The sequence below is a fragment of the Neovison vison genome, chromosome 13, assembly GCF_020171115.1.
Source record: "Neovison vison isolate M4711 chromosome 13, ASM_NN_V1, whole genome shotgun sequence".
Lineage (NCBI taxonomy): Eukaryota > Metazoa > Chordata > Mammalia > Carnivora > Mustelidae > Neogale > Neogale vison.
This window is the reverse complement of record NC_058103.1, coordinates 93,396,730-93,414,007: the sequence shown is the minus strand read 5'-3', so window position 1 is coordinate 93,414,007 and position 17,278 is coordinate 93,396,730. Positions and strand designations below refer to the sequence as shown.

Sequence of the window (17,278 nt, the reverse complement as noted above, 5' to 3'; positions counted from 1 at the left end):
CCAGCTGAACTGACAGATGGTGGCTGACACGGCTGCCTTCACGCAGAGTGGAGGGACTGCTCAGATGTGCCCAGTCAAGCCAGAGAATGAAAATGATTGTTGTTTTAAGCCACTAAGTTTTGGGGGGCAATCTGTTACAGAGCACTAGGTAACTGAAATGGTAATTCATCAGTAAGTTTTCATCTGCTATCTTGAGTAGCTGAAACCTAACACACTTCCAAAAGGTGAAAAGCATTTCTGTAAAAATTCTAACTGAAGTTCACAGATCAGAAGAAGCTCTCATCACTAGCGCCACGTGTGACTTAGCCTGGTGATTCTAGTCCCACGAAACTCAACAGGAAGTGCCTGAAAAGGGACTCCCAGAGCAAGGCTTCTCAAATGGGTGTGAACACAGATCCCCCAGGAGGCATGCTGAGTTGCAGATTCTAAAAGTCTCCAGGTGTGGCCAGGGTCTGCAGTTCTCAGCCACTCCATGAGCCCCAGCCCACCAGCACAGTCCTAGAGAACAAAGGCCTGGCTGTGTTTGAAATGATGTGTCTTCCCCAAGGAGTCTGGCTAGATTCAGAGCGGCCTACGACTCACCTTCAGGCAGTAATAGCCCACCACACAGACCAAAGAGATGACGGTGTGGATAATGGCCAAGGCCCGCAATGCGGGTGCCATGTACCCAGTGCTCTCCTGCAGGACAAAGAACACCATCGCTTCTTCCTCTTCCTCATCGGTAAAGGAATTCCACAGATTTGCAACGTCTTCTGTCTCTTCTTCTACAGGTTCCTCGGTGACCTGGCCCAAGACACACATTCTCTTATCAACATCAGAGAGGGCCTCTGCCACTGGCTCTCCCCCATCGTTTAGCATGCTAGCACCTGCTGCACTGACTAGGGACACAGCATTACCTGCTGAGAGAATGAGCTTTAATGGAACTTCTTCCTAGGAATCTCCAGTATTTCTCTTAACTACGAACAAAATTTTTAAGAGACAAAAACGATCTTTTCAAAAAAAGAAAAAAAAAATTCAAATAAGGAATGCTGTACTACCTATGCTAGGATCCCTAGACCATGGGAGGTAATTTCTGAAATACCATGGCCTGGGGAGGAGGCTGAGACACCAACACACATGCGCACACACACACACACACACACACACACACACGACATCTTCCAATCTTTTTTAGACACCTTTGACATTCATGGCTTCATCGGCCATCTGGACACAGTTGACGCCCAGATTTATGCCTATGAGGCTCTCCCCTTGTGAGACTCTTGCCCTGTGGTTCCACCTCCCACAGGCTCTCTTGTGCCTGGATCACTGTCTGCGGTCCCTTCAACCTCAGTAAGGGGAAAGTCAAGCTTTGCCACACCCCCCTGTGGACTTCTAGTTCTCCTCTCCAGGCAACAGAACGCCATTACTGTTCAACCTAGGGGAAGGCTGGTGTATGTAAAAGTTGGCTTTAAAAAAGTTAGATTGATGGTTTTAGATAGAAGGGGAGAGAAGGAAAAGTTAGGACAGCCAGTTAAAGACAATGTCGAGAATCCAGGACCTATCATTCATTAATTCATTCCACTGACATTTATTATGTGCCTATGGTCTATGAGACCAATTTACCAATGTTCAAAATCTTTATTTATCCTGATTAGTTCCTCTTTTCTCATATCCAAAAACCATCTGTGGTTAATTCTTCCCTCATAATGGTTCTAACCTATAGGCCAATGATAATGGCTTTCTGTTACCTTATCCTTTAAGGAAAGAACTATATTTATTACTCACTTTGAGATACATCACATTGTAGGGTCCAGTACATATGAAATACCCAACACACATTTGGAGAGTTTATGACATAATGACTAGGATAAGCCTGAACTCTGGAAACAGTGCCAGAACTGGATTCCCAGGCAAGTGGTGTCGCCATTCTCTGTGCTGCTAAAAACCATATCCCTTTAGAAGCCAGTGTCTTAGAAATTTCCTGATATTAGCATTTTTCTTCTAATTAAGAGCACACATTCTATTAGGATTTAAAAAAAAGAATACCATCTATTTAGCAAATCATCCCTGAATGTGGTATCACCTTATAAAAGAGTAGGATGAAGTTGATCGCGAAGGCTACGAACAGAGCGAGGAACCTCAGGTTGTAGAAATTCCTGGCCAGGTAATGCTGGAAAGGAAAGGACAGGCAGGAGTAGAAGAGTTTTGGAAGGGAAAGAGAACTTCCTTCCCTCAAACAGAAGACCTTGTCTGGTTAGAAATGTAGACAGAACAAGTCCTATTCATTGGTAACCCTGGACTTATGATGTATTTGGGGAGGAACCAGGGACACTGATTAAAAAAAATTGCTGAGAATGATGCTCAAGGGAATCCTGCTCTGGGTTACCCCTCAGGGAACCAAATGTCTAAACATGCCACCCCAAAGAATTAAAATGCTGCTGTGAAGGGGTGTGTGTGTGTGTATCTATATGTGTGTGTGCATTCCATGCAGAAATTACGAGTATTTGAGACCCACTGTAGAGCCCTGTAGCTCCCAGTCAGGAGGTGGCCAGTCTGTGGCCTAGAGTCCTTGTCCGTTTGTAAGTCACAGAGCCTCTGCTTTGTGTTCTCAAGGGGCAATATTCCCACTGCCATCTTCCCCAGAAAATCCAGCCCTTGCGGACGGGAATGGTAGAAAGCTCTCAGGCTCTCTGTGGAGGGGTTGCTCCCCTTGGTGATGTCCTGGCCATCAGCAACTATCCCTCACTGGGCAATGTGTCAGAGAAAGGACATCACGAGCTATGCTGAGAGCTGACTACATGTGGAATAACTTTTGAGGAGTAATAGGAGAACCTAATATGACCATATTCTTTGTGCATCCCAGATGACCCAACTACTTCTGAACTTTGGACTACGATCCTCCACATCTGCACATGACACAGGACGAATCTTCTAGAAGGAGGTATCTGCACCCTGCTGTGGATAGCACAGGGCATTCCAGGCTAGGTGGGGGGGGCTAGAGCACTTGGCTTTGCCCAAGTTACCCTCTTCTCCTTTTCCTCCCCCACACAAAGACAGATGAAGGAGAAGAGGAAGGAAGAGCAATGAGAAAGAGGAAGAAGCATTATGGACACGAACAACGAAATGGAATGTGGCCCCTCGGCTGAGGTCTGAGCCAGGAGCAGGGCAGGGCCTGAGCGCTTACCAGTAACTTGGTCTGATAGATTTCCAGCCCTTTGAAGAAATTAGCCATGAAGGCTTCAGGCTTCTCGACTTTCTGGCCCCGCCGTCGCTTCTTCTTCTTTGTCACATCTGCCCACAGGGCCTCGGCCTGCTCTTCCTCTTTGGCCGTATCCTCCTTCTCCCCGTCTTCTAGGCTGCAGGAACGAGAGCCCCATCAGCACAGAAGGGCAGCGGGAGGCCTGGCCCAGAGAGGGGGACTAAATTAAAAAGAAATCTTGTCATTATTCCTGGAGGGTATCACCCCACAGTGGCTGGACGCCAGCTCCACCCTTAATGAGTGATGCGGCTCTGAGGAGCTGTGGTCGTCGGGGGCCGTCTGTTGTAAATGTGCTTGTAGTCCTCTTCTGATAGGGGGATAAACAAATTTTTTTTCCCCTTCAGAAAAGTTGTCCTTGATTTTTAAAGACTGCTGGAATTAGTAATAGTACCTATTCTTCTAAGCTTGTGGTCAGACTTAAAAGTGAGCCACCCAGGTGGCTCAGTCTGTTAAGCGGCCGACCCCTGATTTCAGCTTAGGTCACGATCTCAGGCTTCTGAGATGGGGCCGCACGTCATGCCCCACGCTCAGTGGGGAGTCTGCTTGAGATTCTGTCCCTCTCCCTTTGCCCTTCCCCCTGTTTTGTGCTCTCTAAAAACAAACCAAAAAAGACCTTAGCATAGACCGCAGTGTGTAATATGCATTCACTATACTAGAAAACACCGCCACCACCATTATATGAAGTTGCTAAGTGTGGGTGTTCAATCATTTGTTTGGCCAGATTGGGAAGTTCTGCTCTTCTAGAGTGCCATGACAAAGTTAACATGAGTAATGGAGTATGCTTATTGGATAGCTGGGGTAAAAAGAAGTATGGCCAGGGCCTGCATAGTACCTGTTTTTTGTAGTAACAGAGATCAAGATTTCTAGTTAGCACAGCAATACAACAGGAGATGTCATCTAGAACAACCTGCTTAGGGTTGGAAGTAGCCAAAGCTACCAAGAACTTACTCTGTCTTCTCAGGCTCCACTTTCCCTTCGGCTTCATGTGCTGCTTTCATCTCAGCTGCCTGGACAAAAATAACAATCAGTCAAATTTTCCTCAACTTGAAGAGATCATGGTCTCTTCATATTCAGCACTGGCCATTTTCATCTCCTTGTCACACATCCCCTTGGCTTTCTCTCTTCAGAATGGCTCTGCTTTCCTCAGGATCACGGATGTAAGTGGATCAGCCACGAAAATGGTTTGCAATCCATTTCTCCAGAGAAATGCCAATGCAAAGATTGCAAACTTTAAAACTCAGTTGCCCTGTTATTATTCAACTCCCAGAGAAAACTTGGGCTAGGACCCCACGGCACTGTCCCAACAGCCCGCGGGGTCAGGGAGGGATGGGTCACAGATCACACCAGGTCCTATCCACAGCCTGCTTCCACCAGACAAAATTCCTGCCTTGTCTTCAATTTTCTTACCTACTATGCCAATTCCTCTGACTGATGACCACTGTAATTAGAATAAAATTCAAGGTCCTCAGTGAGGTCTACAAGGCCTATGTGATCAGGGCCTTTTTCTCCATCCTTGTCTTATACCACTTGACTTGTTACCTCCTACACCTAAATAGCCAGACCTCATTTTCTTTCCTGGCATATTCCAAATCCTGCCCTGCACCAAGATCTTTGCACAAGCCACTCTTCTCCCTGGAGTATGACTTCCCAGGTCTTTCCTGACATACTTCAGGACTTGGTTCAGGTGACACCTTTTCAGAAGTCTCCTGAACTATCCTATTCATAGTAAAGCCCATACTCACTTTGTAACACATGGCCTTGTTCATTTCTTTCAGCACGTGTCACAAATGGTTATTATCTTATTAATTTGATCACTTCTTCCACTAGAAGCTGAGATCTAGTAAAGCAAAAGCATGTCTCTCTTGTTGACCAATGTATTTCCGTGGATCCTAGGAACACAGCAAGGTATGTAATAGGCCTTGAATGAGTCCCTATTATGTATCAAACTCTGTCTGGCATCTGGAGCTACATCAGGGAGCAAAACAGAGTAAATAAGTTCATATCACAAGAAGGCCTATGGTTCTGATGCTTTCATCCCAGACTCTCCAAAATTAGGTGCGTGTTCTCTCCTCTGCATTTCCTTGACCTGGCATTTTTCCTTCTTAACATTCTCATGCTTGTATGAACTTCTGCAATGTCTATTTTTCTTCCACTAAATTACAGGGACAATGCACTTCTCACTCACCACTATCTTCTCAGAGCCCCAAACAGTGGGACACACATATTAACTATTCAATAAATATTAATGAAATGAATGAATAAAATTTGTCTTTGGCCTCTGATATCTTTACAATCCTCTCCATGTTCTCTTTGATGCTAGAATGATGCTATGAGTTAGATGCTTCCGTGGAGGGGAACACCCAGAACTTTCCATGACCAAGGGGTTCTGGATTACTGTTATTCCCTTAATCTAGTCAACTGACTCAAAGCCCAAATTGGATAGTACATCTCAAGAAGGAAATGTTCCAAGCGTGATGCTGGGCGAAATGATATCATCTGGACCATTTGGGACACTGGAGAAGTATGGTCTCAAAGGAAAGGTCTCAGCATATGCTTTCTAGGTTTCTCCCACTCTCTGAAAGTCTGCTTCATGCCACTTCGCTTTTCTTATGAAATCCCCCCATCAGGACCTGTCCATGCTAACTGCAAGAAATCCAGAGAGGATTTTTACCTTTATGAAATGATAGATGCTTCTTTGTTTTATGCCATTTTGGCTGACAGAAGGTTTGATAGGAACACTCTCATTTGGATAGTGAAGGAAACCTCTCCCTGGTGTTCTGTGCTTTCTGTTCACTCACTAACCTTCTGATGAAGTCTTGGAAGACCATCAGATTTGGCCTCCACAATGTAACCTGAAGATCGCTCAGCAGCTAGACTCTGTGACAACCATCTGAGTGTTGCTCTTTCCCAGACATGGCAGAGAATTGCAAGATTAGGGACAGAAGAGCTGGTAACTAATACAGTGTTGGCGCCTAGGGAGCCAGCATCAGAAGTGACTGCAAGTCTATTTCTGGGCATAGAGAAAAGATGACAGAAACGACTTGTGCTTACCTGTGCTTTCCTTTTCTTCCGGACAGTACTCTCTAGTGTAGGGGGTTCATCCTTGCCAATAATCTCAGAGAGGTCACCCAAACCCCCTTCAGGCCCATGCTTTAAGCCTCCTTCTTTCTTCGGGTGGAATCCAAAGAGATCTGACATAATATCTGCATCTCCCTTCTCACCCTTCACGAAGTGAATTAGTTCGGGTGGAACCCCTGGCTCAGTCACCTCTGCCCGCTCAGCATCCAGAGCATCATCATGGATACCAAACTGGGTGGGGTCAGGCATGTCACCCAGGATCTTGGTCACTCTGATGTTCTTTGCCCCTTCCACGAGGCCGCCTCCAAACACTGTGTTCCAGAGGATCTGGAAGATTCCTCCCAATATGGTGAAGAACAACCGGAAGAGCCCCACAAACAACATCCAGAAGAAAGAGAAGAACACTTTTACCAGCTCCTTCACGGTCATCTTTTTCACTTTCCTGTACTGTTTCCGGAGGTTCTTCAGGGTTGCCTTCTTCAGAAAGTTGGCAACGTTTCTCTTCACTGAGGCACAGGCCATGGCAAATGCAGAGGCTGACTCGAAAGACTTGTCATCTTCCTCTTCACCCTCAATTTCTAACACATAAGATGAATCTTCATCTTCTTCCTCCTCCTCGTCGGGCCTCTCAGCTGAGTCAGTTTCGGAGATCTGAGAGGCTAACTGCATTTCAAAGATGGTATCCTCACAGAAGTTCACAAACAGTTCCATCTTTTCTTGCTCTCCCCCTTCATTGACCACATCAAAGATGAACTGTCGCTTCGACTCCTTCACTTGGGGCTTCTCCCACTGAGTTCGACTGGATTCACTGATCTCGAAGTAAACACGCTCAATTTTCTTGGCCCCGCCCATGATCTCAATTCGTCCCAGGTACGGTTCAAAGTAATTTAGTACACTTCCTGCTGGGTCCAACAGACACTTAAGGCGAGAATCATTTGGCATATGTTCGGAGAGATTGGTCAGTAACACTGCCACATTAAACCCTATGTCCTTGGCCGGCTCATGGAACCGGTCTACAAAATCAACGTAATTAAACATATCATTCTCATCAGCTTCTGCACACGAAAGGAGAAAGTCAATCTCTGACTGTGTGTACTGTTTCTGCCCTTCCATGGCCTTTTGGAACTCTTTTTTAGAGATAATCCCTTTACCATCTGGGTCATATTCTTTGAAGGTGTCTGAGCTGGTAAGGTCTTTAAGTTTCAAGAACATGTCAAAGAATTTCAAGATCATTTCTACATTGGTAGATGATTCTACCAGTGTGTCAACCATCTGCTTGCCAATAGTTCCATTTACCACATTCCCTGTGAGGCAGGTTCAAAAAGACATACAAATATATAAATAAACCCAAGTCATCATGTAACTGGTCAGGTAGCTATTTTTTAGGAAATTTGTATGCCCAATCAGGTGGCTCTTTTCTGACCGTGATGGTTTGAAATGGGTAGGAGGGAGCAGCAAGCCATAAAGACTACACCACTAGGAGCCAAGGGGGAAAGAAACAAAGGGAAGAAGGAGATGGCCACACCAGTGCCTTTTATCTGGACTGGGGCCTGGGAAGTGGTTTCATTACCAGATTACTGGGGACACATAGGGATAAGTGGTGCCCCTCTTATCCCCTTAGACCTAGGAGGGTGCCCAACTAGATGGCTGGCATACACACTGGCAGCCAGATGTACTGAAAAGCAATGGGGAGAGGGAGAGGATAGGGAAGAGCAAAGCTTGGAGGTTTTCCCCAGTTCATTCTGGCTTTCCTAGTAACATAAAATGAGTTGGTTTCAGGCTTTGTCCATCAGACCATGTGCCCCTTACTCATTTTTTGCTTCTGAAAATTTGGCTTTCTAACCAAAGTCATAAGGCATCAATGACCTGCCAGAAGGATAATCTGCACGATTAGTACGGTTAGTGCTCAGACCAATTACAGTTGTGTGAATGCCTAGTTATACCAAACAGCCCAACCTTCCAGGAGGGACAGAAGCATCACCACCATGTCCTGAAGGAGATCCAAGAGTTCCTTCAGCAGCTCGATCTGACTGGAATCCTAGAACAGAAACAGGAGATACCCCTGAGCTATCTGATCCCTCAGCAAAGTATAGGGCAGTGAGCAAGAAGAGCCTGCTCTGGAAAGGTTAGGTGAAGGTTGTGTCCATTGTGCCTGTGGACATCGTATCATCCACTGTTCGTATCATCAGGGAGACTCGCTGTGGCCGGTCTTATCCAAGAGAGCTTCTTTAGTTTCCCTTTTATTAGTACAATATGGCAGACATACCACTTGTTGTCCAAAGCTAGTGAACAATCCAATCCACCAAACAACCATTAGGTATTTCTACTACTTCATGTTGTGTTTTGTATACTAAGAATGATCAGGTGAGCTTTTGGGGAATACTACTGCAATCCAATTAGGTATCAAAGTTATAATCATCAAGTGGGTTCTCCTTTCTTTCTGGGTTAGGGTCTCCTGATTCTAGCTGGTGGTGATCTGGGTGCCACTGTCCCTTAATATATTATAGAATTGAGGCTATTCCTCTGCTTCTGCTGCTAGTCTGTCTGGTTTTCACTTCAGCCTCACAGACAGGGCATTGCCAAGTTAGCTCTCTGTTTTAAACTCAATGTCACAGAAGGAAAAACAACCCTTGGATGATCTGAGGTGGGCAATCTGAGGGTGAGATTTAAAAGTACATTCTGGGCCACACTTCTTGTACAGACACTCTCTCTCACAAACACAATTTTGTCAAGTCTCTAGCTTTCGGGGGACTGCCCCCCTTTGGCGTGGGTCAGAGCTACACATGGAATATCACAGGGGAGAGAATATGAAGAGCTGGAAGAGACCTCAGATCGTCTATCCTAATTCCCAATAGTTCACAGATGATGGACCCAAAAACCAGGAAGGGGGAGTGACTCTTAAAAGTCACCAGCAAGAAAGGAAGCAGGGCCAGGCTCCTGTCTCCAGAGCCTTCACACCTCACCGGCCCAGCTGGGCTGACACAGGAGTGGACATGTTACCGCCAAATGAGCAGCGCTCCCAAGAACTCTCTCCTCCCATAAGGCCAGAGTCAAAAGGGGAAAAATGAAAGGGTTAAATAGCACATTCCAGTAGAGAGGGGACAGATGTGACAGCCTTGAAAATTTTAGATACACGTTACTTAAATTAATGCTGCAAATGTTACTCTAATCAGCCTGAAACACATCCTGAAATTCTCCCTCATGTGTTGTCATGGAGAGAGGCGATCGACAACTATATACACTCCATTTGTTTGTTCATAATAAATGCTCGGAGCGATTCTGATTCATCTTGCCAGAGAGATGGGGAGTGAGAAGGAAAGGCAGCAATGGGGAGGGAGGGGAAGCCAAGGTGAGAGAAAAGGGATATATGAATTACAGAGACATGCAGACATTTGACAGACCCAGAAGGGGCTGGTAGATTGTCAGAAACTGACACAACAGTGACAAGGAAGCAAAAAGGATGAGCATCATAAAAAGCGAATGTTGAGGCAATTATGTAAAGGATAGGTTGGTGGGACACAAGGAAGGAAGCTGCATCCATGCAAAAGCCTGTCTGGGACACCCCTGGAGGCATTTGTTCCTGTCACCCAGTGAAGCCCTCAGGTTTAAAAGTGAGACCTCATCTGCATGGCTGGTCCAGCCGTTTGACCAAGCAGCCACGTGAACACAGGGTAATACCAAGAGGTGGGGAGTGATTTTGCATTCACACCAATGACACAGCGGGGAAGGGCCACAGTACCTGAGAGAGTTTCATCTGCATGTTAGCAAACACATGGAGGAAGCCGACCACCGCGTCCCACAGCCTGCTGTGAGCCAGGCTCTGCTGGTTCCCAATGCAAGGGCCCTATAGAGAGGAGGGCATCCTTATTTCCTGGAGACTTACTTCAGCATGTGCTGCTCTGAATCTTGCCCTAGTCAGTGCACAGGACACCTGCTTCTACTAGCAGATAGCTCCTTCCAAAAGTCATGTATTTTGTGGCTCACTGTTTTCCCAGGGTGTTACTTTTTGCACCCCAGCATAGGGACCTGGTCCAGGAAAAAACCACGAGGAATTTCACAGTGCAGTGGTTTTTCAGAGATTTTCTTTTAGCTTGAGAATGTGTTCTTCAAATAAAATACTACAAAGAAGAACATTATTTAAGAGTGAAATGCTCTGGTTGAAATGGGACTGAAGGATACTCCAGCCCACTCTCACCTCCACCTCGGCCTCAAAGGGGTTCTGAGGAACTCCAGGCTTCCACAATTTGAAAAGCAGGCCCTACTGTTTTCAGGTAAAGCTATGCATAAAATGCTATGTGCCATGGCTATCTACTCAAGTAAAAAAATGTGAATAATATTCCTAATGTTCAGGGGTGCCTGCGTGGCTCAGTCAGTTAAGCCTCTGCCTTCAGCTCAGGTCATGATCCCAGGGTTCTGGGATCCAGCCCCACATCAGGCTCTCAGCTCAGTGGGGAGCCTGCTTCTCCCTCTCCCTCTGTCTGCTGCTCCCTCTGCTTGTATTTTCTCATTCTCTCTCTTACAAATAAATAAATAAAATCTTTAAAAAATATGTTCCTAATGTTCAACCACCTTTAGGATTTTCTTATTGTTAACCTAAATTTTAAGTATAATATAATCTCTACCTTTTCTGAAAGCTAAACTTAGAGGAATGACTTCATTACCCATTTCCATTTTTTATCTTGATAACTTTTCCTATTTTTTTAAATATTTTATTTATTTATTTGACAGACAGAGATCACAAGTAGGCCGAGACGCAGGCAGAAAGAGAGGAGGAAGCAGGCTCCCTGCTGAGCAGAGAGCCTGATGAGGGGCTTGATCCCAGGACTTGGGGATCATGACCTGAGCCAAAGGCAGAGGCTTTAACCCACTGAGCCACCCAGGCACCCCAATAAATTTTCTTATTTTTATACATTGAATCAACATTTAAAAAAAAATCATCTGGAATTCTTCCACATGGGAGATTTGTCTATTCATTCTTACCTATTTAATCATTTACTTAAATTAATAGGGACTCCACATATTCATTTTATGCTCTGGGTTATTACCCAATCTACTCAATTTTGTCACTCAAATTGTTTCAGTTTTGGCCCCTGGTAGCTCTTTCAGCTGGCCTGTGTCCCTTGGACATAAGCCCATCTTTCTCTCTCTCTTCCCTGTCCCACCCCCCACATTTCCTTGCGCTATATATGGGATTCTCCATGTCTTCTTGCATATTTCTTGCCCCAGCACTAGGACAAGCCCTTTCTCTAAGAAGTCTGGTTCCTCTCACTGGAAAATGGTATTAGAAACTGATCTGGGTGCTAGTTGTGCCTGCTGCTACTGTGATGTCATTATTTTAAGGCCCTCTCAGCTGACATGACAGCAGATATGTGTGGGTTATACTAGCCCATGTGTATGCAAAGTATCTAGAAATGTTTCCATAGGTAAGTATCTGTATCAATACCACGGTCCAACATGAATTTAGCATACTGACCTATGTATCCAACTCTAACACATTTCCACGTGGGCCAGTGGGCCATCTAGCTTCTTCTTGCTTATCTGTAATCATTCAACAGTGAGAAGCCTGGCTCCTGCCATTTAGTAACGGCTCACTTCCATTATATGTGTAAAATGATTGGAGAATTAATAACACATATCCCTAGGGGAAAAGCTTTAGCAACTAAAGTGCTTACATACAGTTCCTTTTGCCTTTGGTCTTACAGTCAGTATTCATTCCCAAAGTTTCTTAGGTTAGCACCTTATTCCCCACCCCCTCAGTGAGATCATTTTGTATATTTCTCATACCCTTAGATTCTTCTGTCATGTTCTGCCTATGCTTCTCATCCTTAACTTTTCCTTAGATTTTGTTTCATCTTCAAATTGATCTTCTATAATAAATTTCCAAAAAGAACACAGGTACCACCTCAAGCTCTAGAAAAGGGCTGGCAGAATTCCCAAGGAAGAGGGCAGCATGAGAGGCAGTGCCTAACTTCCTAAATCATGTAAGCTTGTTTAAAAATCACTGTTTGAGGGGCGCCTGGATAGCTTAGTGGGTTAAGCATCTGCCTTCGGCCCAGGTCATGATCCCAGAGTCTTGGGATCAAGCCCAACATCAGGCTACTCTGCCCCCACCCCCTGCTTGTGTGTTCGCTCTCTCTCTCAAATAAATAAATAAAATCTTTAAAAAGAAAAATCACTGTTCATGTACATTTGATGTCTAATCCCTAGAAAATTCTAGATTCATTTTGGAACAAAAAAGTTGTTGTAAGAAACTCACATTCACCAAAAAGAAGCTTCTTTTTTTACTTTGGGTTAAGTGCTCCAAGGGAAATTCTGAAGATTAGGATGGCTTCTCCAGAGAGCAAATCAAATGTTTGTCAAATCTGTTCAATGACCTCCCCAGATATTTCACATTCTGTGACACTTCAGATCAGTCACCTGTTTCTATAGTTCTGTCTCCATGTTCTTATAATCCTTGAGTAAAACAAGGATTGCTCTCTCCCTTAAAATCTTCCAAGCTGAGTCTTAGTTTTGTGTTTATTTTAATAAACAAATATGATCGGAGTGTGCTGGCGCACTCATTAGATAGTTTTTAAAAAAAATCTCCTACTACACCCCAGAGGACTGTGATACGGCTACTGACCTCACAGGAAATTAGGCCCAAGTACATTCTTTCCACAGTCATTAGACTACTGCATGCAATAACCAGAGACTGTTATAAATGGAAAGAATGCTGTGAGATCTAAATATTCAACTGGAAATTCATTTTAAATTTGACTGCCATTGGACATAGTTTATGTGCTGCTAAACTCTTTTCCAAGGAGTTTATTTTCTGACAAATTCGTAGGATCTTATAGCTTCTTCATCCCAAGACTCAACATCATTTATCTCTTTATTCCTTCATTCTATCAATTGTGCACTCGACCCCTCATGCTTAATGAGTAGCTAGGGTGAGCCACACATGCTAGAAATGAAGAATTTTAGATCAAATAGGAAATTTTCCGCCCACAAAAATTTTCAATCTAAGAGGGAAAGGAAAATGTAACTAGGTAAATGCAAAGAGTGTGTGCCAATGCTAGGAACAGGTCACAGTGAAAGACCATGAACTGTAGCTTCTCCTACAGAGTAGTCCTCTCGAAATACTCTTCTATACGTGGTTCCTATTCGTGGCTCCACATTGTCAGTGCCAGGTCTGGAGGCACAGTCCATAAAGCCGTCCTATTATTCCCTAGGGAATACAAAATATGGGGGCATTAAAAATGCTCTGTTCTCAAGCCTGCACTCTGCAGCACGTACCTGGATATATTCCGTAAGAGAATTGAAAATCTGCTTCGTGACTGCCAGAGCTTTGGAAAAATTGTGCTGTCCAGATTCGTCAATGATGTCCTTCCCTGAATAATACCAGTAGAAATCACTGATTGACTCCTAAGAACAAACAAGGAGAGTTAAGTGTTTCTTAAACTTCCAGTCAGTGAAGCTAAAAACCCAAGGTTCAGAAAGAGTACAGGAGAAACCCACATTTCTATGACCTCCTCCTTAGTATAGAAACCTAGGAAGAAGCACAGAGATACCTAATCCCTAGCATCTCTGAAGAGCATATACTCCTCTAAAAAAGACCAGATAGGAGAGAGGATGGTGTTCAGCAGGACACGGGTGACCACGAGGCAGGAAAACTCACTCACAATGAAAAATGTACATTAAAGGTAATCATATTTATCATCCAACTAACTGGCACAAGAACAGGGACACAAGAGCTAACACTGGGAAGTGCCAGAGGTTATTCTGTCCCACGGCCCTGTAGGACATCTCTCCATCTTTGCAACCATCCTATGAGACAGGTGCTACCCATTCTATAGATGAGAACGTCAGAACACAGGGAGGTTAAAGAGATTGCTCTAGTAAGTGGCAGAACCAGGAGGAAGACTTAGCAGAGAGGAGAGAGAATCCTTTTTTTTTAAATGTTTGTGTAGATTTTCCTGTCATTATTAGGATTTCATTCAAACAGTTAAACGGAGTGACTTCTCAGGCACTAAGAACTTGTACACTCATCCTATTCCCACTATCTCCTGTACCTCTCTTTTCTAGTGAAAATCTGTTTCCATTCATGTATTGTGGCTCTCGGGCACTGTGGTGAGGTTTTCACTGGCAAAACCGAGGTAAACTGGCATTTCATCCAAGATGATTGGATACTTAACCACTCCCCCTATTTCAGTTTTCAAATACAGGTTTTTAGGTATTTGACTTCTCATAAGTGTGTGGACATAGGATATAACACTGTTCTTATTGGGGCTGGACCAGACCCTGGGCCTTCCCTGATCCTATGCAATAGTCTTTAGCTTCTGAAATGTGCGTGAGCCATGCCACCGTCCAAGACCCACTGACCTGCAGACGCAAGAGGTAGTCCACAGTACTGATGATGACGTTTATGGTGGTGGTATTGCCCATCTGAGTCCGCAGGAAGTTCTGAAAGTCTAAGAACACCAGGGCTGTGTTAGGGCCTCTCTCGTCATGCCGAGGATGCTGGGCAAGCGTTCTTGGCTAAACTCAGAAGAGACATGCTGTGTAAAAAGCCTTACAAGATCACCCCGTTTGGGTCCTGGTGTGTCCTGCAGGACAGGGTCCTGCCCTGAGCCCTCCCATCCTTGTGAGGCCAGGGACTTGACGGAGAGGGGTGGGTGTTTAGAGTCACCATCTGAAGATTCTGGAAGCCACTCAGTCTGGGTGGCACTAAATAACACCAGCCCTGAAGTTCAAGTCAGTTTTCCAATGAGGGTTTTTTTTTTTTTTTTTAATTGAGGAATGGATTAACTGTTGTCCTTGAGTCAGCAGCTGGTTGTATGAAATGTGGCATCCTGAGCTGAATCATAATTTGGCACCTGAATGTTGTTTTCCTTTGACAAATCAATCTGTTCTACTTACCACTGTTATGTCCTTCACAAAGTAACTGCAGGAACCGAAAGAGATCACGTGTAAACTCGTCATTCTGGAGTACTTTTTCACCTTGAAAACAGAATACTGGTGAGCATTTGTTTGGCTTCTCAACCCAGACCACTTTGCAAGGCAAATAACTGCAAAAGTGACAAAGGGCCTGCATCAGAACAGTTCAGAAAGGGAACTTTAAATGAAGGGGGGAAAACCCCAGTAACCTGGAACTGAGGCTACAGAACACAATGACCAACCAAGCCAACGTAGTGAGCCCTGGAATGCATTTGTCAGGAAAACAGCTAGGCTGCTGGCAGTAATGGCTCACGGTCCAGAACCCATGCTTTACAGATGGAGAATGCTTCTTTAATTAAGCATCAGAATACTGAGTTAAGCTTCACATGCAACTACCAAACCTAAAAAATGTGTCTACACCGCAGCAATTAAATAAGGTCCCTCAGGACTCACATGCATGGTAGACAACTGGGGCCAGACTCTCAGACTTACCACGCTCACGCACAATGACTGGTGAAAAGAGAAAAACAGAAGGCAAAGTAAGAAAAACCATAAACACCATGATAAACTGTGTTTAGTTAAGGCTGGCTCTGTGATCACATCCAGCCTTTATCAAAGCTACCGATGGGAAGAGTTTGCTGAAATTGGGCAAGTCCTTGCAGATTAAGAAGCACTGAGCAGGGGCTCTAACCAGAAATAGTTAATTATGGTAACCAGGAAGAGAACGGCCTCCAAATTTATTAGTTACTTACGTGTTCCTTCCTCAGTAACCATCCCCAGGCCTTCTGCTTTATTTTGCCTTTCAAACGCATTCAAATCAAGGACACTTGTAAGAGACGAGAGAAAACAAGGTTCAGGGCTCTGCACACTAGGAAAATGGATTTCTAATGTCAGTGCATTTATTGACTAAGAATATCTTGTCCTTGGGTTATCATAAATGGTCTAACACAGTGCCGTGTGGCTCAAAGCCTAGCAGTTCCCTGGGTTTGCGTCAAGAGTGTTGCCCAAGGATGCCTATAAGCTCTCAGGCATGCACTGAGAGGGGTCAGAAGAACTTACAATGACTGTCCTTGTTTGTCCAGATTGAGTTCTTTCTTATGCATGAAGATTTAGAAAGGTTTCCCAAATAAAGAAGGAATAATCTGTTTCTGTGATTTCCCTAAAGAAAGTCTACTTTAAACTGCACAAATTAATGCTTCCCTCCCACATTTACCTATTTTCTCCTTGAATCATAAGAACTGTGGTTTTAGGGCTTGGGAGGAATACTCACTGACGGTGCTGCAGAGTTCAGAGTTCAAAGGGCCACACCCTTTTAGAATTCTTGTGTCATTCAAAAGCCAACAGTAGCAGAGGTTAAGCTTTCTGGAGGTAGTGGTGTCCCTGAACCTGTAACAAGCTAGCCTTTTTTTTTTTTTTTTTTTTTTTTTTTTGGTCTCCACTTTCTGTGAACTTCCCAATCACAGCCACCCCCAAATCCTACCTAGTACAACCACAGAGTTTGATAAGGAGGACAATGTATAACCATATTATTTCCAACTGGGGCTCATTCTGTTTCTCTAACAGATTCTCCTTCCCCAATCTGAAAGGCTTTAATAGACCATAACAGGAGTTATGTCTCACAAAAATATAGCTGCTAAGGCAGCTTATGGCTGAATCCATTAAGATTCTGTAAAACTTTGCCTTCCCTGTAACCACCAGGCAAAGGAAATGACCACTGGATTGGAAAGATGTCAGGGAAAAAAACCACAGCATTTCTTTACCCCTTTTAGGGAGCCACATATCTTCTGCAAGTTAGATGAATTTTAAAGAGAAAACAGTGAAAATTCCTATTGCCATATTGTTGGTCTTTCCCAGATTCTGGTGTAGAAAAGTTCTTCTCAATAACACAAAACCATCTTTCCATTTTAGCTTTGTTGTTAAGGGAAGAGAGCAGGGAAGTAGGACCTTTGGACAAAGAGGAGCAGTTCTAATTCAGGAGAGTATCTGGGGGAATAGATATTTCTGATCCTTACTCCATTCCAAAACACCCATTTCAAATGTTTT

The 17,278-nt window shown here is 44.3% G+C and overlaps 1 protein-coding gene across 1 annotated transcript in view; it reads right to left on the bottom strand.

The window, feature by feature from the left end:
• RYR3 (ryanodine receptor 3) overlaps window positions 1-17,278 on the bottom strand; it is a 515,475-nt gene that overhangs the window by 18,703 nt on the left and 479,494 nt on the right. The window contains 11 exon segments of the mRNA XM_044230143.1: window positions 583-783; window positions 2,066-2,152; window positions 3,167-3,338; window positions 4,190-4,248; window positions 6,293-7,623; window positions 8,276-8,357; window positions 10,059-10,163; window positions 13,595-13,723; window positions 14,681-14,769; window positions 15,218-15,298; window positions 15,988-16,061. Of these exon segments, the coding sequence (XP_044086078.1) occupies window positions 583-783; window positions 2,066-2,152; window positions 3,167-3,338; window positions 4,190-4,248; window positions 6,293-7,623; window positions 8,276-8,357; window positions 10,059-10,163; window positions 13,595-13,723; window positions 14,681-14,769; window positions 15,218-15,298; window positions 15,988-16,061 (2,410 nt within the window).